The sequence below is a fragment of the Tenrec ecaudatus genome, chromosome 5 (genome assembly GCF_050624435.1).
Source record: "Tenrec ecaudatus isolate mTenEca1 chromosome 5, mTenEca1.hap1, whole genome shotgun sequence".
NCBI lineage: Eukaryota > Metazoa > Chordata > Mammalia > Afrosoricida > Tenrecidae > Tenrec > Tenrec ecaudatus.
This window is the reverse complement of record NC_134534.1, coordinates 13578555-13602188: the sequence shown is the minus strand read 5'-3', so window position 1 is coordinate 13602188 and position 23634 is coordinate 13578555. Positions and strand designations below refer to the sequence as shown.

The window sequence follows — 23634 nt, the reverse complement described above, 5'->3', positions numbered from 1 at the left end:
ATGGAAAGAGAGGAGAGTAGGGGGCAATGTCGTGCTGGGGGAAGGAAGGTAGCACACTTCAGGACTTAATCACTGCTTGGTAAACTCCAGGTCCCTAAAGGTTATGGTCTTGGAAACTCGATGGGCTGTTTCTATTCTGACCTATGGGGTCACTAGAAGTGGGAATTGACTCAATGACAATGGGTTGGGTTTGGGTGTTCTTAACCCGATTTATTTCCCCTAAAGGAAACTGAGTGGAGTCAATTAGAATAGATGATGTCAAAATTCATCACAGTACAGGCAGGGACTGGGTGGTAAAAGGTTTGTTTCGGTTACATCAGTTTTTTACACACACACACACATACACACATACACACACACACACTGGAACAAGAGGCACAGTGCATTTCTTATCACAGGTCAATAGTCAGAAAGTCTGAAAAATAGCTCTCAAGGCACTAAAGACCTTGGTGTGCTTAGGAAAATAAACACAGACACTGACTGAGGCTGAAATGCTCCCAGCAAGGGGGTGATAAGTGAAAGAGACATTAACAGACCAGACGCCAGAGCACTCTAACAAGCTGGTGGTTCTAGGGAGGGGGCGTTTCAGTTGGCACGAGGGGGAGCCTCGGAAGCCTAAAACAGGAAGTGGCATGCTATTAGTTTACATTTTCGAGAAAGAGATCATTCCTCCATCAGCACGTTTCTACTCTATGGTTTGGCCAATAGAGTAGACTCTCTAGAGCAGTGGTTCTCAACCTTCCTCATGCGGTGACCCTTTAATACAGTTCCTCATGTTGTGGTGACCCCAACCATAATATTATTTTTGTTGCTACTTCATAACTAATTTTGCTACTGTGATGAATTGGGCGACCCTTGTGAAAGGGTTGTTCGACCCCCAAAGGGGTCGCGACCCACAGGTTGAGAACCGCTGTGCTAGACTTTCCTGGGCTGACCCACTGCCACACAAATTGGAAGTTGAATGTGTGCAATGGGAGAAACTTCTGAGTGGCATTCTGGAAGGCGTGGATGAACATTGTTTAGATGTAAAAACAAAACACCCAAAAGATTGCTCCTGTAGGCCATCCCAATGGCTCTAACTCCTAGTGACCACAAAGGACCGACTGAATCCGGCTAGACCAGAGCATGTCTGTGGGTACAGATAAGGGCTGGAAACACAGGGAGTCCAGGACAGATAAATGCCTCGGGACCAATATTGAGAGTAGCCATATCACGAGAGGAAGGGGAAGGTCGGGGGGCAGGGGGCACGGAAAGGGGAAACAGATCACAATGACCTACCTATAACCCCCTCCCAGGGGGATAAGGGGGTAAAGGGAGACATCAGACAGTGCAAGACATGAAAAATTATAATTTACAAGTTATAAAGGGTTCATAAGTGAGGGAGGGGGAAAAATTAGGAGCTGATACCAAGGGCTCAAGGAGAAAGAAAAAGCTTTGACAACAATGATGGCAGGATAAGAGTTGTATGAGCTCCCAATAAAATGATTAAAAAACAAAGCAAACAACAACAGAAAAGAAAGAAAACGATGATGGCAACATATGTACAAATGTGATTGAGATAATGGATGTATGTATGGATGGTGATAAGAGTTGTACGAGCCTCCAATAAAATGAGTTTTTTTAAAAGGACAAAATGAATCTGCCCCAGGACGCTTAATATGCGTGGGTTTGGGTTTAACATTTTTTTCTCCAATGGTGTGGCTGGTGGATTTGAACCATTAACCTATTCAGTGGCACACAAGCCTCTTCTTTAACCATTGCATTGCCAGTCACTTTATAATTCCCACAGAACCTAACATTAAACAAACGCACATGCATATGTGTGTGTGTATAATATGTAGGAAGAGTGAAAATGAAAACCAAACCTACTCCCATGGAGTTGATTCCAGCTTCTAAATATATTTAAAGCTATGGAGTGGGGATAGATTTGCAAACACTGGGAATGTTACTAGCATTACTGTAAATTAGCACATGGAAGTCTTGGTAGCATCATGGGTTACAAATCAGTCTGCTAACCTCGAGGTCAGCAGTTCCAATCCACTAGCCCCTCTAAGGCTTTCTGCCCTCATAAAGTGAACACAGCCCCCGGGAAGAATTGCCTGGAGTTTCTGAGACTCTTTTACTCTTCATAGGAGTAGAAAGCCTCGTCTTGCTTCAGCAGAGCCTCTGGTGGTTTCCAACTGCTGACCTAGTGGTTTGCAAACCACTGAGTAAGCACTATACGACCAGGGAACCGGTGGGAAACCCACAGGGAAAGGTTTACACTGTCCTAGAAAGTCATTGTGAGTCAGAATCAACTCAGTGGAAGGAATTTGGCGTTGAGTTCCATATTAGTTCCTATCAACATTTCAATTGTGCATAACTTTAATCTCAAAAGCTCCCTTCAATGATTGTCTGTTTCATAAATATTCATATACATGTCAGGAGCAGGAAGGCATCCACGGCATCCTCTATAATTAGAGGAAATTGGAGATAGTTTAATCATAGCTCCAAAATGATTTAGTCCAGTTGGACCTTACTGAAAAATTGCATTCCCTCCACAAATATACTGAATCTAAACCTGTTTTTTTTTTTTTAACAAAGTCCTCAGGGAACAAGAGAAAGACCCTTGATGCGATGGGTTCTCCCATGGCTGCAGCAATGGGCCGGAGCAAAGAACCATGGGAGGATGGGGCAGGACAGGGCAGTGCTCCTCCTGTTGAAGCCAGAGTGGCTGTGAGTCAGAACCAACTGGAGGGCACTGAACAACCACCACAACAGGGATCTCATTCAATTGTAGATTCTGATTCCCCATTAGGGGGTAGATGCAAATTTTAGCAGGAGGTCAAACCAAAAAAACACTGGTTTGAACTCTTTGTTTCATTGGACATCCATGAAAGATGATAGGAAAGACAGTTTTTGCTATAAGATATTTAGTATATCCTATAGATTTACTATAGGATATTACACATCTATTTTTAAAAGTGTCCTGGGCACTGTATGGGCTAATATAAAAGAAAGCCCTTAATGTATTGATGTGTCAAGTGGGGGAAAGTAACAGTTCTATGCTAGCATGTACAAATCTGGTAATGGAATCGCTGTACAAATATAGTAATGGAAATTATATATATACATACACACACACATACACACACACATATATTTATGTACTGTCAGGTAAATATTCGGAATGTTTTAAGATAAAAAGGCCAGAAGGGATGCACAAGAAATTTAAGAGAGTAACCCTTGGATGTTGGTGGAGCAGGATGGGAGAGCAGGGAGGATGAAGTACTTTACTTTTAGTTTATACACTTAGGTGTTTTAATTGCTATTGCTTTTGAAATGTAAAAGTAAAAATTAAAAGAACTTTAATAAAAACAAACCCATAGATGGAACAGCAGCCTAAGACATTCAGCAGGGCGGCCAGAAACTCATTGTCAAAAAAGAGGATCTCCTACTTTGTGAGAGAAAAGGAATTTTATTGAGAAACAATACCTATCAGTCCATTGTCTCTATTGAATGGGGCTTTTATGTGCAGAGAACAAAGAAACAGTAGGAAGTTAATGATTGATTCCTTTCCAGCTTCCAAGTCCTTTGAAATGTGAAGGCTTGGAGGAGAGCTAGTTTCACTTCCTTGGCCCAGGACAGCAGACAATTCAGTTATACACATTTCCCCTCCAAGAAGAAATGATTTACGTCAGGACGTTTTGCTTCCATGTTGTTCCTGCTGCTCCTGTTGGGAGATGATCCCCTCTGTGTTGGAACCCTTCCACCTGTATCTTCCCAACTTTGAAGCCAGTCTCCATTATGAGGCAATGGCCATCCACAATGGAGTGTTCTTTTGTTTTGTTGTGTTCTCCTGAGGAACTTTGGCTAAAAAAAAACGAAAAAACAAAACAAAAACCAAACAACAGTATTTTTTAACTTCCCCTCGCCAAACGAATAGGCCTTATCTTCAGGGTGAGTAGGTTTTATTGAACCCACTTGGCTGAAAAGGCCACATTCCAGGAACATTTCTCAGTCAGGAAAGAGTGAGAGTGATCGAGATGTAAAATGCTCAAAGAGGAAAAAAAAAAAAAAGAGGAAATGTTTAAGCAGCCTAATCATTGGTGAAAGCCTATGAAACTGGCATGATTTTATACCAAGGGACAATTGGCTTTGAAGTACAGCATTTCATGAATCAAGTGCACTACACTCATAGAACTAAAGCAAAATAATGTCATTTAAAGATTCCAAAGTGATGTTACGTATTAAAATATAAATATTCCAAAATGAAGTAGTTATTTTCCCACCATCCACCCCAAGAGGAAAACTAATGATTTATAGTATCAGTTAAGGAAGAAACAGGATCATTAAGGTAAGATACAGTAAATTGCCTATGCTATAGAGCGTGATATTAGCAATATCATCAGGAATATAGATGCAGTCTAGATTTCATTAACACCAGGCACCCCTAGGAACTGTTGCGAGAATGAAAGGTCATAGGGCTATTCTAGCTTGCAGTAATGCGTCTCTCGTCATTGCTATTGCCGTGCCGGTCACTTGATACCCACTGGTCATATCATGGACAGCAGTTTGCAAATATTTGGTTAATATTTCTGCATGTGCCATAAGTTCTTCAAGTCTTAACAGAAGTGCGATTACGGCCACTAAATGATCAAGCCAATGAAACACTGAGTGAGACTATCAATCACATGATATGCAAGCATTCCATCAGTGGTTCTCAACCCATGAATACAGTTCCTCATGTTGTCGTGACCCCCAACCACAAATTATTTTCGTTGCTACTTCATAACTATAATTCTGCTACGGTTATGACTTGTCATATAAATATCTGGTATGCACGATGTATTTGCATTGTTACAAATTGAACATAATTAAAGCATAGTGATTAATCACAAAAATAATAAAAGTATATATTGTGAAATATTTACTTCTAATTAGAAATGCATGAGATTTTGTCTTGAAGCATGGTGTAGCATGGGTAACAGTCTTCTTGCTGGTTACTTGTATGTGGATGTGTCTATATGTGAGCGGACCCGTCTGGAGATGGATAGAGGAGTGGAGTCTCGGTTCCTAAGACCATTGGAAATATGTCTTTTCTGATGGTCTTAGGTGACCCCTGTGAAAGGGCTGTTCGACCCCGAAAGGGTCACAACCCATAGTTTGAGAACTGCTGCATTAGATGGTAAAGAGGATTCAGTTAAAATATGATTTGAAATCCATCTCAGGCCTAGACTGCACCTACCAGCTCAGCCTAAGGGGAGTCGGGCCAAGGGTTTTGCATATGGGCCATAATTCCAGCACATGCAAAAAGAGATGTGTGATCGGCTGCAAAACTAAGGGTTTAATGAATCATGTCATAATCTTTCTCTGATAAAACCTCCTCTTGCCTGCTCAACTCCCTCTCCTTCCTCCCACATGAGGTTAATAGCCCTGCTCAGTGTTGCAATATACCTATTGTGGTAGTTACATAATTTCATGTCAACTTGATAAATAGCGTGAAGGGGTGGAGTTTAGCTTGATGATGCCTCCTGGTGGGTGTGACCTTCTAATGGGGATTCTGGGAATTTCCCCTCTTTATCCCTGGAGGAGGACCACACTTTCTATCTGCTTCACCTTCCTAGTGAGGAGGCACGCTCCAAGAGCTGGAGGTGCCCCATGGAGACCCACGCCAGTGTTGAGATGGCTGAGATGCTTCCACTGCCACTGTATCCACAAGACTTTTCACCCACCGGCCTATGATCTTCCAGCACTTGGCATCAGTGCATGTGCTGCATGAGTCTAAAGAGGAACTTGCAGACTAATATTGGACATATGGGCTAATATCAGACTTATGGACTTGAAATGGACTGGGCTGGGCTGTTTTCTCACTATCCAATTGCTCTTGGATATAAAGCTCTCTCTTATACAGGGGTGTCACTGGATTTGCTTCTCTAGTCAACCCAGACGAACACACCTAGACTTGTCCGTCTTCTATCATCATGCTTTATCACAAGGTATTGCTGTTTATTATCCATTTGTCTGTTTCTTCACTGAAATGTGGGTGGGCAGAGGCCACGAGCTAGCCCATTTCAAGATCCAGTGGGTAGCACACAGCACAGAAGAAGGACAGAGGTCCAGGCAGGGACAGCATTTGGCAGGGGACTTAAGCACAGTGGCCCTGCTCAGAAATGTCTCTTAAGGCCTGATATGACCAACTGACAATTGTTCCGCTCTCAGTCTGGGGAAAAGGAAAGGGAGAGGAGGGAAAACCATAGACAGAGTCCCTATTTCCCACAGCAAAAGAGCTCCTGAAATAGAATCTTATTGATATTATCATCGATGCTAAATGTATATGTGGATTGGGTTTAGGGTGAAGGCTAACGAGCCAACATTAATTAAAACAAAGGTAGAACAAGGAGCACATTGTTGGACCATTTCACAGGGTAAAGTTTCCCTTGGAGTCAGGTCCCACACTGCTGTTGGACTTGGGTGCGAGAAGGTACCAGTGGTCCACACCGAGATGTAGAAAAAGGGAGCCTAGTGTGGGAGTGGAAGATTCACTGAAGGTCACCTGTCATATTCACAGCAGATTGAGAGCTGGGAAATGAATATGGCCACCATGTCATACCTGGAGTGTTTCAGGCCTTGCTGTACATGTGACCTGCATTCTCTTATGCAAACCAACTGACAAACATGTTTGATGGGCCTAATTCCTTTGGGAGGTGACCAACCTGCCAGAAGTCACACACACACACACACACACACACACACACACACACACACACACACACATACACACACACACACGTCAATGGAGCTAGGGGTGAAGCCATGACTAAAAGCAGGCCCACTAGAAGCAGCTCTGCCTGATGGGGAGGAAAGACAAGACAGGGAGAGACAAGGAGGGACAGTGTGAGGAGGGTCTGTCAGTGATCAGCCTCGGGCAGGCTGGGGTAATATTGGAAGGATGGGCCTTCATGTTTAAACGGCTTAGTGGTATTCACTAGGATGTGAAGCCCCTTGGGGCTGGGGTGCCTCATTCTACCTCTTTTTGCCCCCCAGATCCCTGGGGGATTGCTGAAGCAATAGGGAAATGCAGGCGCCTGATCCACAGATCATGTTGCTGGGAGGTCCCTGGGAGTAGGTATCAGCTTAGGGGGAGTCCATGTGACTGAGTAGAACTGCCCCACCCCACCCCCAACCCCAGGATTTTCTACGTTATTGTCTGTACTCTACCAGATAGCCTGACCTTTCTCCTGCAGGAAAGGAGCCAAGCACTGGACCACTGAGCCACCAGGCTTTTTTATTATGTTTATTTATAAGATCATTTTTATTGAGGGCTCTTCTAGTTCTTATGACACTCCATACATCAGTTGTATCAAGCACATTTGGACATACGTGGCCATCATCATTTTCTAAATATTTACTTTCAATGCGAGCCCAGAATGCTGGATGACAAATACTGGAACAGAAGGAGGTTCTGTGTAGTCTCCTGACGCTAGGCCAAGGGTGATTCCCTGGGTGATTCAAGCGGCCAAGAAGGCTAGCAGTTCCAAGCCATCCAGAGGAACTGCTTAAGAAAGACCTGGAAACCCACTTCTGAAAAATCAGTCACCCAAAGCCCTATGGGCCCCAAGACCGTGGTCCTTGGTCATCCTTCAGGTCTGGAAATGAACTCACCACCGCAGCTCCATTTTTAGCTAAACAACCGGTAAGACTTTAAAGGGACCAAAAATCCTCGTTGGGAAGCATTTATGCAAGAATAATGTTCGGAAGGGTTAGGGGACACGGAAGAACGAGACTGGAAACACAGGGAGGAAGTGTGATAAGGGACGTGAGATGGTGGGGATGCCCATAGATCAGATGAAACATATGCGTATGGATTGTTGCCTGCAAAGCTGATTTACTCTGCAAACATTTATCCAATCCACAGTAAACAATTTAAACACACACAAACAAACTTGATGGAACAAAGCTCTACCACGTCACACATGGGCCATGATGATTCTGGACTGGCCCAACAGCAGCTGGCTTGGGGCTCTAGAGAAGCCAAGAGTGGTGGTCAAAGAATAGGAAGGGTCCGAGATGAGATCTTTGAATGGTGGAACCACAGCTTGGGGCTAAGGGACCACCAGCCTTGAACCAGGCCAGGAGCTGCCCTTCACTAGCTGTGTGACCATGGACGGTGCCCATTCTCTAAACCTGTCTCAACTATGAAGACACTGTTGATATCTCTGTAGACAGGCTGTTATGCTAATGAAAACAGGACATCACAGGCAAGCCAATCTCGCCTCCCTCTAATCACCACTACATCCCTTTTCACTCCCTCGGCTGCCCAGCACCTGGGACCTTTGAAGGCCTTAGTAAATGTTTGTTGAATTCGTCTTCAAGCACAATAAACTGTGTCAACGAGGCAAACAGTGTATCTCCTAAAGGTTATGGCTCAAGAGACATTTCGAACACGGCAGCAGCCATGAAACAACCAACGGTTTAATTTAGATCTCTTTGCTGTACTGGTTGTGTGCTGGGTTGCGGTCCACAAGGTCGGCAGTTCAAAACAAAGTTAGGTGGCTGAAAAGATGGACTACGAGCTGGCAGGTCTGGGGCACTAATGACACCGCACAAGTGTCCAAAGCAAGTAGCCCAAAGCTCCTCATTTCACCTTTTCAACTGTTCACTCTGTCATCGAGAATCTACACAGCAAACCCCACGCCCACTCAATAGTACCTGCACACATCAGTGACGCTGCTGATCATGTTCCCGGGGTGCAATCTCCTTTTCGAAGTTGTACCCCCAGTTCATTTTTTGAATCATGTATGGCCAAGCTCGACAAGCCTGTATGCCAACCATGGCTGGCCCAGGGTGGGCAGGTGGCCTATAAACCCTTGGACTCTATTTTATCACCGCTCCCACCAGCCTGCCCCATGCCCTGGCTCAGCTCACTTGCTTCAGGTGAAGGCCCACATGAATGCTCCACCTCCTCTCCTGGCAGGGAAGGTAAGAAATCAATACAACTGCGCTTCTGCCAGCGGGGAAGAGGCAGTCTCTCATTCCATCTTCCTGTCCAAATCCTCACAACCCCCACCCCCTCTCCCTCCCAAAGCCATTACCACGGTGTTAGGTCCTGGCTGGAAGTTATGCAGGGGCGTTTCACTTAGCGAGCCTGAACCCCAAGATTCATTTACTCCTTGGAACTGTTCTTGAGGGTCTGCCCCAAGTTGTCTTATTTTAAGCACCAGAGTCCTGGGCTGGTGCCAGCAGTTGAATCCTTGGGTACTAACCATTAGGTTGGAAGTTCAAATTCACCTGCCTTGGATGATAGTCTTGGTGATCTGCTTCCCACAGGTCACACATCACTGGAGACCCTAGAGAGTGAGGCCTTGTACTCTAACATGAGTCACTAGAGGGGGCAACAACTGGTTTGGGGGGCGGGGTGGTGGAGGTGGTGTGTGTGTGTGTGTGTGTGTGTGTGTGTGTGTGTGTGTGTGATTAAAGACACATGAATTAGATAACATGTTGCCACCAGCATGAATAGAAGGCAATTTGGAGACCTGGGAGCACAATGGCTACTTAAACAGTTCAGTTGGAACTCAGCAGGCATTCTGAAGGATGGCCTGGCAGTCGGCTTCTGTCAAGACTACAGTCTTGGAGATGGTGAGGGGTAGGTCTACCTGGTTCTACAGGGTTGCTACAAGTCAGAGTGGACTCAGCAGCAAATGGTTTGGGTGTTTTGGATTGAGCTTTCATGCTTCTGGGTCGTGGTCTCCCCCAAGCTAATCCTTGCCCCTCCACAGTACCTGGCTTTCTCTCCCGCCTCTCGCAATGCTCAGCCAAACTCCCTGCCATGGACTTGAGGTGGACTCATAGTGGCCCTAAAAAACAGGGTGGACCTGCCCCTGCAAGTTTCTGAGACTGCGGTTCTTTATGGAAGTAGAAAGACCCGTCTTTCTCTCTCAAAGCCACTAGTGGTTTCGAACTGCTGACCTTGCAGTTGGCAGCCCAACCTATAACCACGACAGCACCAGGGCACCTGATTGGGAGGACAATAGAAATCGCCTCTGCATACATGCTGCTTCCTCTGGGAAGCCTTATCTGCCTAAACCCTGTGCATAGTCTTCAAGGCGCCTGCCACAACTGGAATCCAAACTGTCAGCCCATTGTGATTCACAGTGACCCTATAGGATGGAGTAGAACTGCCCCTGTGGGTTTCTAAGGCTGTAGATCTTGACAGTAGACGATGGCCTCTGTTCCCTATGGGGTGGCTGATGGTTTTGAACTACACCCCTTTGTAGGCTAGCAGCCCAACACCCAAACCACAGCACTGCCAGGGCTCCCTCGGCATCATCTCGCCCTTTATAAATTTTTCATTATCCTCGGGCAGGTTCCAAGTGCAGGCACTAACCATTTTTTGTATCTGCTCTGCAGATACAATTGCTGTCGTGTGTTTAATAAGCAGCAGTTTCCCTAGGAAACTCAGCACGAGGAAATAACTGTCTTTCTGTACATATTCTCTGGCTGTACACTCAGGTCTTTTAAACGCTTTCAAACATGTCATTGGCCTACATTAAGCAGGCTGAGTCCACTTTGTGGGGATTGGAACAGAGGTCTCTGCTGTTCACCGAAGACCAAAGCACATTCCTCAGCTTGTCTCCCCTACCCCCACCCTCCTGTGTGTAGGGAGACCCACTCTGAGGGCAAATAGCCTCATAGCCACCTGGGTACCTTTCATGTTTCTTCCCACTCAGAATTCTGGAGCCTGCGGACAAAGCCCAGCCTTTCAAACTGCACAGGACCATAGTGGCTTGAAGCACTGGCTGACAAGAGTAGGTGTCTCCCATGCTCCAGTCCCAGGTGCCACATCTGTGTCTTAGAAGATCAGTGCCCCAAACTCCCCATGTCAACAGTGTCACATGACCATTCGGAGATTGTCCCTACTTGGCCTGGGACTCTGTGACAGCCCAAGAGGGCATGTAGGTTACTCATTCGAATGTCCAAACTCTCACGTAGCTTTCCAAGTGTGTGAATCCAGTCATTTTTCTGGTTCTGGAAAGGAGAAAAAAATTTTTAAAAATCCAATGTGTATTGGAAATGTGTGTGTATGCACCATTTTTTATGAACATCAATAGCCTGGAAGCAATGGTGATTAATTCTCACACAGAAAATGAAGGAATTTGGGCCATGAAATGAATTCTTCAGCATGCTTAGCGAGTCATGACAAGATCATATATAACCCATATGTGCATAAATTTGGACCCCCCTAAAAAGGGGGGGCACAATAAATGTACATATTCAAGTGGATCAGATTATAGTTAGCCTGTACCCTATGGTTTATTGGAAACCCTCAGGATTCAAAAGAAAGAACGAAAGACACCCAGCAGGCTTTATTTTTAATAAGGCAAACAGTGAAGAGGAAATAGTTGAAAAGATATCATCAATCTTTTATTTAACTAAGCAGAGCCCTTCATTTTGAAGGAAATGATACAGTTTTCAATCAGCACTTCCTTCTCAAGAAGTGCAGTGAGAATGGAACGTTGATTGGACATGAGACCTTCAACAACAGAAATAAGGACACAACTCACGGGGAAATAAAATGCCAGTGGCATTTATCCCGTGAGGCAATGAAATTCTTCATCGTCACAAGTGTTACCAAGAAAACGAGAGTGTGCCGTTGAATGAACCAGTCGAGTTGATCATTACCCTGATTGTTTTGTCTGTAAAGAAATCCATAAACAAAATATGCAGCTTCCCAAAGGATTCCATTCGATCGCTATCACACTTGGTTTCATTCCAATTATTTTTTTTAAATGATGAGATGAACACATACATCAAGAGTATCTGACACAGTGAATTCCATTGTTTACCAAAAAAATAGAAAACCAGTAGTCCATATATTTTTCTTAACTCTCCATAGCCTCTGTGTCATATAAAATTAAAGTTTTGCTTCCAAAAATAGGTTTCCATGTAGGACTGTGGGTGTTTGCTTGGTGGTACAATCAGGGCTAGAAGCACCGAGGTCTTGGGCGATTTTCACCATGGAAGGGGTCGCTTAAAAACTAATCATTTTTTCAAGGTCCACCGTCACGTTCTTTCTGCTCCTAGGCATATTCAGTGGTACAAAGTCATTTTAATTGATAATGTGGAATTCAAGCCCTACAAAAAGTCTACATACTTGTGGTACAAAAATGTCTCATGTGGCTGAAGTTGGGGGCTCCTGGTGCCGTGTATAGAAGCAATCTCAATAAAATAGTTGCTCAGGTAAGAAAATAGAATTTGTCTGAGTCCCCTCAGCATAAGTACCGGGGGCTTCCTGCGTACCCGGCCAGAGCCCCTGCAATAAGTAGCATCGACTCGCCTTGCCTTCAAAGAGCATCAGTAATTCACAGTTCAAAATAGCTCTACAGCATTACTCCTAAGGAGAAATAAAAATTGTTAAGACTTTTTTTTTAAGTGCCAGCTGTAGCCACTACTGGGGCACTCAAAGAAGCCACTGACCCACAACATTGCCATCTGGAGGAGGCACCCTCCCCCTCTCCCTTTCTTGGACCCTCTTGTTCTTGCCTTGGGGCATGCTGACCCTAGGAAGACTTCCTTTGAGAGGCTGTTCCTGCTCCCGTGCCCAGTATCTCGCCCCTCTGGTACCCTGCGAGCAAAGCTCAGTGGCACACAGAGGCCTCATCTGGAGTGTCTGTATGTTATTGCAATTCCTTTCTCCAGCTCCGGTATCAAAGACCTCTGCGTCAGCATTCAGTGCTATTGCTAGTGCCGACTTCCGACCAGTGCTGATTTTTGGCTTGCAAGGCTCAGGAAGAGCCGGTCACATAGAGCGAGCAGCTGTGGTTTCCCCCTCAGTGTAAAGTGCCCTCCCTGGTGGAGGAATGTGCTTGGAGGTTAAGCACCAGGCTGCTGGCTGAAAAGTTGGCCGGTGGAACCCATCAACAGCTCAGAGGAAGAAAAGACCTGGCAATCTGCCTGTCAAGATCACAGTCCAGGAAAGCTCCTCTGGGGGCAGTTTTACTCAGTCATATGGGGACACTCTGAGCCAAAATTTGACTCGCTGGCACACCTCAGCATGACCGGACACAGGCTCTCCCTCTCACCTATGGTGACCTCCCGAGTGGAGAACTGTGCGCTCTACAGTGTTCAACAGCTGAGTGTTTAGAAGGAGACCACCAGGCCTTTCTTCTGAGGCACCCACCGGGTAACCATCTGCACTACCCAAGGACTGTTCACAGTATTCTAAGTTCTTCTAAATGTCTTTGCCCACATATTTCTTGGCCTTACAGAGAATACAAAGGGGTTCCTAAAATTCACGCCAACAGGGGAGAAGATTGGTGGGCTTTTCCCAGGAACTTTTCCTAGCCCACTCATAACCACAAAGCTGCCAAAGAACCAAGTACAGGACTCCCACATAGATCAAAGAGACTAGACTTCCAACCAGCGATTTACTTCCCTCAAAAGCCCCAGACATGGACTCGAAGGAAGGCTGATCTCACACCATGAATGCCATTAGACCTGTTGGGTGACAGCTTTGAGAACGGGAACTGAAAAGATTTTGATTTTAAGTTGTTATGAAGGCCTGTTTGTTGTTGCTGTTGTTTTTTACCATGGCCTAACTTCCAGTTTTGGAAAACAGAAGGGGGAAAAAGGCTAACAAGAAAGTCCTTCAAGTCTTACCTCTGGGATGTTCAGGCAGGGGGCCTATAGGACCCTCTGGTGTGAATGCTCAAGCCTAAGGCTAGTCTAGCCTTTCGAATTAGGTCACAGAATGACCTCCAGGAGGGGGGAAGGGAAGCAACAAAAGCCTGACTCACAGGCCATTTACTCCAAGTTTGGCTCCAATGGCAACGTGTGGCAGGGGAGCGAGCATTCTGGGATGGAGCAGACATCAGGGAAGGGCTCACCCAAACAGAATGGAGGGAGGGGGCACAGCCTGTTAGATGTGTCTCCATTGAAAGCCTCACAATCCTAAAGCACACAGGAGTTCCTGGGATCAGCTCAGCCTACCAGAACACCCTCCCCACCCCCCAGAGAGTGTTGATTTGTGGCTGATGTTCTGGGCCACCCCCACCCCGCCCCCTTAGTGGGAAAACCCTTCCAAGAGTGTTTGCTCCTGTGGACATGGAAGCGGCTGCATGATCACAAGACTTTGCATTTTGAATTAAACGGCACGAGGGGTGGCCGGCAAAACTGGTAATTCGACCATCTGACTAAAGCCTCCTCCAGCCTAGGATTTCACCACCAGCAAAAATAAAGTGGAATTGGGGGGCAGGGTAGCGAGGGGCGAGGTGGAGGAACCAGAGGATCCTCAACAAAGCCCTAAGCTTTATAAAGACTTTGCTTCTATATACAGGAAAGGGGTGTCGGGGGCGGGGGGTAGGGGTGGTGGTGAGGGTGAGAGATTAACGGGTTCCTGCCTGGGCAGCTCTGCATGGCTGCTTCAGCAGTGGATACTTTATGGGGCGGCAGGAGACAACCCCATCTGTGACGGGCAGAAGAGCACAACAGAGCAGGTTTAATGAGATCGGTGACTCAGGGATAGTCCCGCCTTTGATAACAAATAACACAGCAATAAAGTGCCTACAACAGCAGGCGAGAGACAAAGGCAGCCTACCGAACCTTTAATTGAATCTTTCCCCTGGCCAGCCTGCGACAATAATTTACTTGTAACCTGGAAAGGGGCGGAGTGGAGCAGGAGAGGCAGCTCAGAGCCAGCAACTGAAAAGGAAAAGGGGGTGGGGGTGGGGCAGGGCAGAAAAGTCTTTGTTTGTAGCCCAAGTTAACCCAACTATTTGTTAAATTTCATGGGGGTTGGCAGCTTGGCTTGGGTCGGCTGTTCCCAGACCCTGCCATGGCTCCTCCAGACTGTAACCCAGGAATCCCATAAATCTCCCAACCTTTCAGATCCTGAGCACACAGCATGTCGGGGGAGGAGGCAGATAAGCAGCTCTCCTGGCAGGCTGCCCCCATTACCCCCAAATCAGCTACAGCTTTTGTCCCAGGCACCCAGGAAGCCCGGGGCAGGCAGCGGTTCAGAGAACTTTTTTCCAGGACCGAAGGGGTGGATTTTGGACCCAGGTCCAAGGAGCATTAAGTACCTGGCAAGTCCACAGTTTGCCTCGCAGGAAAGGAAGGCAGGCTGCGACGGAGGAAGGGTAATGCCCCCAGTCAAAGTTGCGCCTACCTGCTCCCTCTGCTGCCCTCCTCCTCCCCAGTCCAAGGCGGCAAGCTCAAGCCTCCGCAGGCTGGGGCGGCGGCGGCACCATCCGCCCCATCTCCATTTCCGGAATGCCCACGAGCCCAACTGGCACGCCGAGGGAGGGGGAGAAGGGTCCCTGTCCGCTGCAGTTTCTTTCCGCAGCCCACCGGGCGCCCCCCTGCCCGTCAGTGCTCCACCGCCTCGGGGGCCAGCGCTGGGGGGCCCCCGGGGGACGGCGTAGTCCGCGCCCCGTCGCGGTCGCCCTCCTCGGGTTCAGCTGGGTGCAGGTGCGTGGCAAGCTCCTGCAGCACGGCCGCGCGCCCGATCTGGTCGTTGCGCCGCTTCTCCATGATGAGGTCCTCCAGGCTCTGGAATTCCAGCGTGTGGCTGCGCTGCGCCGAGAGCTGGATCTGCAGCCGGTAGGGCTGCTTGCCTATGCGCAGCTCGCCACCGATCTTGAACTCGCGCTTCCCGTAGCGGCACCAGGCGGCGAAGCTCTCCGAGTTGCGCCAGCTCAGCTCGCGCTCCTTGGCGCCCACGTGCGCCAGCGCGTTGCGCACCACGGCGCTGGGGCTCAGCGGCTTGTAGCGGTACAGCTCGTTGACCACGCGGCCGCGCCGGCCCTGGCTCGCGTCCGTCAGGAAGCTGTTGCTCACCTCCAGCCGGTGCAGGTGCACCACCTGGAAGTTGCCCACGTACACGGCCCAGTGCGGGTACTGCGCCTGCGACACGAACTCCACCAGGTCGCCCGGCTTGCACTTGTTGAGCAGGTTCTCGGGCGTGTAGGTGCTCAGCGCCGCCGACCCCGGCGCAAAGCTCTTCTGGTAGATGCACTCGTCGCGGTAGAATACGGAGCACTCTACCTCGTGCAGCCGCGGGTCGTAGGGCTGCGGCGGGGGCGGCGGCTGCCCGTCCCCGCCCTCGGGCAAGCAGCTGCCATCCGGGAGCTGGGGCGGCGGCTGCGGCTCCACGTCCTCATCGTCGTTGGAGAAGATGTAGGAGACCCCGATGCGGGGGCCGTCGTCGCGGTCTACGCCGGTCGGGTCGGCCGTGGGAACTTCCTTGTAACTCAGGTGGGTGAGCTTCTCCACCTGGTTGCCCATCACGTTGCTGACGCCAGTTCACGCCGCCACGAAGGGAGAAAGCGAAACCACCACTCGGGTCATTGGCACGGGTTCCCGGACAGGGGCTCGGGCCACCTGTTGGGAGAGGAAAGGCCAGGAAGCTAGGCTGCGGAAGCCCCTCGCGGAGGAGGGCGATTCCTTTTTCAGAGGAGGGGGCACGGTTGGCAGTCAGCACCTGGAGCCATGGGAGGGGATTGCCTCGAGTGGACCGAGTCTCCCCGTGTTCTTCCACCTGTCGGGTCACGGTCACAAGACGCCGCCGGGCAACCGCAGGTCTCCCCCGCCCTCAGCCCTTCCCCTCGCCCGGCCAAAGGGCCGTTGCATCAGCAGCTCCAGCTGCTTCCGCCCGCGCCCCACCTGCCCAGCCAGGGCAGATGGGGGAGCAAGGGGCGAAAGTTTACTCCAGCACCCACCTTTGCTCATTCCCTCTCCCGCCCCGGGGGCCCAGCCGGCCCCTTTCACCCTCCCCAGGCCTCCTTTCCCGTGGGGACGGTCGCGGGTCCCCGTCGCGCGGCAGGGCCAGGTGAGCCACCCTACCTGGCTCACCTGCGGCGCCGCTCGGCCGCCCCTCCCCCGCCCGGTGGCTCCGGTTACCCGCGCAAACTCACCCGCAGAGGTGGAGGCCGTCGGGAACGGGGAGGGGCCCCCGCGGCACCCCAGAGACTTCTAGGGCGAGTTTGCAGGTGTGGGCGCCTCAGTCCCTCCTCTCCCGGCGAGGGCGGCAGCGAGGCTGGGCTGGGGGTAACGATGCATATCTTCCTCCACCCCCCCCCCCCCGCGGCTGCGTAGCGCCCCAAGACTTGAAGATGGGGGCAATGACTGTTGGCACCGCGCCGCCTCCCTCCAGCTGGGGCTGCGGCTCCCTGCTCCCAGCTCTCAAGGGAGGTGGGGCGAAAAGAGAAGGAGGAGGAGCAGATGGAGGAAGGCTCGGGGCCCAGCGGTGGCAGCTCGCGTTCGGCCCGGCGAGCAACAAGCGCCGGAGCGGGAGCGACGGGATTGTAGATCCGGCTCCCGGCTCCCCGGGCGGGAGCGCTGCCTCTGGCATTTAAAGGGACCGGCGCTCGCTCCCAGAGCCCAGGTCTTTGCTACCCGGTGCCGAGCCGCCGGGATCCCCCGCCCCAGCCCCGCCCACCCAGGCCGTGAAGCTCCGCCCCGGCCACAATCCCCGTCGGATTCCGTTTAAATCCGGCTGGTAAGGGATCCACCGGCTGGCCGCGGGGCTAGCGGCACTCCTGCGTTGTGTGTGCGTGCCCAGGCTCCCGCTTTGCTCGGGCTGTGTCTTTCCGAGCTGCGGCTTTAAGAAGTTGGAAGACAAACGCCGCCTGGCAGCAGAGAACTCAGGGAGTGACTAAGAGTTGACTGTTCATCTTTGGCTCATCTCTCTTTCCCCAAGTACCTCGGGAGGGAGGAACTCACCTGGGGACGGTTGCTTGTTTCTTTTTTTCCAAGGTTCACGGAAAAGGTCTGTTTTCAGAGCCAGTTCGAGAACTTCAGCTTAGAGGTGTTCCTAGATGAGTACTGTGAAACTTCGGCGTAGGAAGAGGACGACCAGAACAGAATGATGACTTCGTTCCTGGCTGCCGCCCAAGATCACTGTTGTGTGGTCACAGGTCCCTGGAAGTTCACACAAAATGGATTTCACAACCTCCCTTGTTTCCAAAAACGTTAGCCACTCTTTCCGTGGAAGAAAAACAGTCAAGGCTCTTTCTTATTTTCCGTTTTTCCCCCCTTTGGAGGTGGGGGATGTCGGGATTGCCTAATTGCCCCTAAATTACAAACAAACTAGAGGCCCCAGATGAATATGTTTCCTTCCTGCTGGCTTAAGGAAGTGACCATGGGCGAGTGCTGCCTGTTCACCCCCAGCATGTGCAGAGGCTTTCCCATTTGCTGCTTTGTTTTCTTCCCCCCTAAATGTAGGCTATAGTGTGTGTGTGTGTGTGTGTGTGTGTGTGTGTTTGTTTGTTTTCAACAGCAGGGCTCAGGGTGGCAAGCCCCTTTACAGGCAAAGTTTAGGCATTATCTAGAAACACCCCACATTCTGGGTGGAGGAATTGAGAGCGCAGTTCAAGAAGCCTCTACCCTGTTTTCCACCACTTGCATTTGACGAAGGTTGTCTGTGTGTATTTTCCAGGTAAGGCTATTATTTATTCAATGTGTTTCCAACCAGCGGAAACAAATATACTAAGGCCACAGTGAACCTTTTTTGTTTGAGGAAGAAAAAATAAAATCAATCTACTTATGTACTTTTGAGCCTGCACAATCAATATCGGCAGAGCTTTGATGGAAGGTAGTCTTTCAGCAAGTCTAAGATCACAGGGTAGGTTACACCGAAAAAGAACTTTCGGCACACCTGCCGTCAAGATTCAATTAAAGTTGCTCAGGCTAGTCTTAGGCACATGTGATCAGATGAATCCATCACACACACACACCCCCAAAATCCTCTCATAATAACACATCTTCTGGGGGTACCTGGTGCTGTCTCTACCCATGCCAGCTCATGCAGGTCCCTGTTTGACCGAGAAGAGCCAGGCTTCCAAACACCAAACTCGCTGCCACCGAATGGATTCCTGCTCATAGCAGCCCTATATATAGGACAGGGAAGAACTGCTCTCTCTGCCTCTTTACAGGAGTGGAATGCCCTGGCCTTTTTCCACGGATGGGGCTAGTGGTTTCGAACTGCACACCTTGGCAGTAAGCTACTATAGAACCAAAGTCAAGTAATAATGGATCAGCTCGGGCTGCCAGATTGCTGGCCACTTCTGTCCTACGTGGTGGTGGGAGGGTTTCCTGGGTGGGAGAATCAGTAAGATGGCCTACTGTCAGTCACTCTGGCACAGAGGTCTAATGAGAGGTGAAATGCCTCCTGCTTGTCTCAGTGTTCACCAAGAGAAGGATTCTGGCCAGGTGACAGTCATGTCTCAACAGTGCTGCTTGAGCTGAGCAGCCGTGATGTCCCAGAGGGAGCTGGCACTTCTCACTGTCATGGAGTCAATTCCGATTCACCCGTTAATACCTCCTCGTCGGGCAGTCAGTGCATGCTGTTCTCACTACTGCATGCTGTAGGGGGATCTTTAGCCCAAATTCAAGACTCATTTGTTTTTAATGCATTGGTAAGTGAGCAGCTGAGACAATACTTTCAGACAGTCTTCCTCATATGAAGCCATCTTCCATCATTGCCGGTCTAAGGTGTTGTCATGATTCATCACTGTGCTACTAACCAAGGTCAGTGGTTCGAACCCACCATCAGAATATTTCCTTAAAGATATGGGGTCCATCCTATTCTGCTGAGTAGGATCTTTTTATGAGTCAGCATCAGCTATGCTATAGTAGGCTTAAGGTTTGGTCCTCCATCTGGTCACCTGAGCAGGTGTGCAAAATGGCTTCCAGACATGTTTCCTGGGCTTCAAATTGGTGTCTAATAAATTTAAATGAGTTGCCAACTGTCTTAAAACATGGGAAATGCCATATAAAAAATGAGCTGCCAAATGTGACCAGGAAAATCTGAAGACGGGGACCCCAGGCCCACCTTCCAGGATGGAAATGAGGAGCTGGAGCCCTTTCCAAAGAAGCAGTTTCCGGTTTTCCCATTTCTCATCCTCTCCATCTACTTGGCTGGGCCCCTTGCTGACCCTGAGAGCTTCTGTGTTGGCTACCTCTGCTGTACAGCATCGACAGTAGCCCTTTTGATCACTTGATCACATGTACTTTGGCAATTGATCACATGCCACTCGGCAGTATTGGCTGATCCGTGTGTTTAGAATGCCTCCTTGTGAGAGTCTGATGAACAGTGTATTCCATAAAGATTTACTAGGTATCTGCTAAGTCATGTTCATCATTTGCTTGTTTAACACATCATTGCTAGGGTTTGGAGATATCCATTGTCCGTGTGGTTTCCTGGTGATACAGTGGGCTGTGCACTGAGCTGCTAACCACAAGGTCAGTGGGTCAAACCTACCAGCCACTTCTCTTGAGAAAGATGAGACTATCTACTCCCACAAAGATTTAGAAAGTCTCAGAAGCCCTTTTGGGCTCATCCCATGAGGTCCTTGGAGTCTATCCTGCAGTGCGCTTGGTTTTGAGTTTTATAAAGAAAGAGGACTAAATAGACACGTTAGGACAAAGTGACGTGTTCTGCAGGAAGGAGGAGTTCAGGAGGTCCTGAAGGTGCGAGGGACCTTCAAACTGAGTAGAGGCAAAGATTATTGATGGAATGCCTGCCACCAGGGGGCTCAGCCTAACAGAGATGGCTTATACACAACTTTCAAGTGAACAAAAATCACTTCCATTTAGTGAGCACTTGATTATTTTATAAATCAGAATGGAGCTTAGAGAGGTTAAGGGACTTCTCCCAGCTGGTAAATGGGACCACACAGATCTGTTTAACTTCCAGCCCCACACTCTGTTCGTTGTCAAAGGGCTGGTTCTTCACAATATCCGCAAAACAATTTTTGCAACACTGTGTCGATCTTTCTCATTGAGGGCCTTCTTTCTTTTTTTTTCTGTTGCCCGTCTGCTTTACCACCCACGATGTCCTTCCCCAGAGACTGGTCTCTCCTGATCACATGTCCAAAGTAGATAACACAAAGTCTTGCCATCCTTGTCTCTAGGGACCCCCCTGGCCATATGCATGTCTTCTAAAACAGATTCCTTTGTCCTTTTAGCACTGCACGGTACGTTTCATATTTCTCCAGCACGCTCTTAGGCACTTGGTGTTAGACACAAAAAAGTCCTAAAATGTTTAACAATCATTTTTGTGCCTGGTTCTACCAGGCTCCTGAGATGCGTTTGTGGGGGCAGCAGACAAAGTCCCTACTCTTAGGCATTTAGGGGTTAATGGGAGGAGGCCAGTGATATGCAAATGAATAAGAATTCCCCAGAGTGATAAAGGCCCTGAAGGAAATAATATAGGGTGGTGGGACTGAGTAGCTGGCACTAGGGACACCAGGTGGTACACATGATAATGGTTTGCTGTTAACCCAAAGACTGGAGGTTCAAGGCCATCCAGAGGTGCTTAGGAAGACAGGCTTGGCCATCGATAGATATTGAATGTCAGTTGGTGAAAACAGTTTGGAGAGCAATACTCTTCTGATTCATTGGGGTTGCCAAGAGTAGGATCAATAACTACTGGCTTTGTGGAACTGGCACAGGAGTGGAGAAAGTGCTGGGGAGATGGCCTACTTTAGATAAGGGAGTCAGAGTGACTTCCTCCTTTGAACCTGAGCTGAGGGAGAGCTAGCAGCTAGCGTTGGCATGCCAGGTACAGGGAACATCCAAGAACAAAGGGTTAGGGAGGGAAGGAATTGGGGACATTTGGGAAAATGCAGGTGGGGGTGAGTGGGGGGCAGGAGCCCGTTGTGATTTGAGCAGCAGGAGAGGAGATGCATTTAGAGTGGGGTCTCCTGTGGAGTTTGAAGGCGGACACGCTGGTGGCACTAGGGCAAAGGTGTAAGGGGTGAGAGAGGAAACAGGTGGGCCAGAGACAGGTTGCAGTAAAGGGGGGGGGGAGGGTTCTAGACAGCGCCTGCTGAGCAAAGAGCAGTGCTTGTGAAGGTGGCTTCCTTAAGACCAGCCACCCTTCATTAGATTAGAATTCTCAGCCACACTTCAGCTTCCTCCTACAGCCATGACCCCCCCCACCCCACCCCGTGTCACATCCGGCACACCTCCGTGGAGGAGGCATTCAATACAAATGAGTTATGTTTAGGGCCAGTAGGTCACCCTCCCAGCATTCCTGCCCAGACCGGTGGGGAATCGTTAAGAATTGACGTTTCTACCTGATAAGGCATCGGCCCTGACTTGGCAGGTATGACCCAGAGCTCAGTTTAAGTGGTTCATTCCAAGAATGTACAAAATAGGAGCACGAGGGCAGGCTTATCTGATTAGGCGACCTGGCCCCGTGCCTGTCACCGGGCTGGGCCCCAGGCTCCTGGCACCCTGCACCTGGAGTGAATGTGCAGAAAACAGGTTCGTCCACACCGTCCGCACACCGGGAAACTCCCAGACTTCCCTGCACCTGTTACTCCCTGCTGGGGTTTTGTTGTGATTTCAGGAGATGTGTGCTATTAGACACGTGTCCAGTGACCTGGGTTGAAGTACCATTTGCCAGCTAGATGGTCTCGGAGAAGTGTCCTCCTGGGGCTGAGGCGAGAGCTCGTCTGTCTGTCAGCTCCCTTTGGTTACGCATTGGGCTGCTAACTGCAAGGCCAGCAGTTGGAAAACACCAGCCATTCCTCAAGAGAAAGACAGAGTTTCTGCTTCCATAAGGAGTCGCCGTCTCGGTAACCCACAGAGGCAGTTCTAGCCTGTCTAGAGTCACTGGGAGTCAGCATTGCCTTCATGACAGAGTGAGACCTTGGTGGGTAGTTCTGAGGATTAAGGGAGGGTTAGGGTATCTCCAGGGTGTTGGGGGACTGAATAGTCCTGGGGTCTTTGTTATCTAGTGCTGCAGTAAAAGAAATGTCACCAGGGGCTCCTTAAAGAACAGGACTGCTCCTCTCACTGTTGAGGAGGCTGGAGCTGGGATTCAAGGCACTGGCTCCAGGGAAAGTCTCTCCATCTGCTCTGGGGAATCTCCTGGTCTCAACCTCTGTAACTCGGCCTCCCTGGGCTCCTTGGTGACCTCCATGTGGCATCTGTCTCCCCACCCCCATGTCTGCCCGATTCACTCTGGGTCTCTTGGCAGATTTCTAAGACACTCTGCACTGTGATGCCTGCGTGAGCTTAAGAAGCCACTCGTCACATAGGGTGGCAAGCAGTCCCTGGGTCATGAGCCAGTGTAATTCCCAACTATGACTTTAAGACTTAGTGGTCAATTGGAACAAGTGGTCACAGTTCTTATTTAGCTTTCACTTAGTGCAAGAAAGGTGCCAAGTGGTTAATGTGCTGGGCTGCTAACCTTGAGGTTAGCAGTTCAAAATCCCCAGCTGCTCCAAGGGAGAAGGATGAGGCTTCCTGCTCCCTTAAAGAGTTATAGGCTCGGAAATCCACAGGGGGCCAGTTCTACCCTGCCCTATACAATCATGAGTCAGAATTGACCAGAAGGATGTGAGTTAGGCTTTCGGTTAGTGGAGGAAATATGTGGAAGCCTTTTCAGTGAAATAAAAGCTTTAAGTGCAGCAAGTGAGGGTGATACTGGGGAAGACTTGGTATGACGCAGGTGTCGGTTCCAAGTGAGGGCAAAGTCACAGAACAGTAAAACAGTGGTGCCCTGTTCAAAGATGGCGCTGCCCTGGCCAAAGATGGAGGTACTCTGCTCGTAGCCAACCATCTGCTCCCTGCCAACCATGTCCAGGTCTGGTTTCATGTGCGTGTCTCTCCTTTGTCCTGAGGATAAGCCAGTCTCGATCATCA

The 23634-nt window shown here is 49.2% G+C and overlaps 1 protein-coding gene across 1 annotated transcript; it reads right to left on the bottom strand.

Annotated features, from left to right (window-relative positions):
• Positions 1-11487: 11487 nt before the first annotated feature.
• On the bottom strand, positions 11488-17302 carry LRATD2 (LRAT domain containing 2). The gene is made up of 2 exons (XM_075549272.1): positions 16893-17302; positions 11488-16359 (listed from the first exon to the last, which is right to left on the bottom strand). Exon 2 carries the CDS (start codon positions 16261-16263, stop codon positions 15346-15348), a length of 918 nt encoding a protein of 305 aa, XP_075405387.1. The 5' UTR covers positions 16264-16359; positions 16893-17302; the 3' UTR covers positions 11488-15345.
• Positions 17303-23634: the final 6332 nt, after the last annotated feature.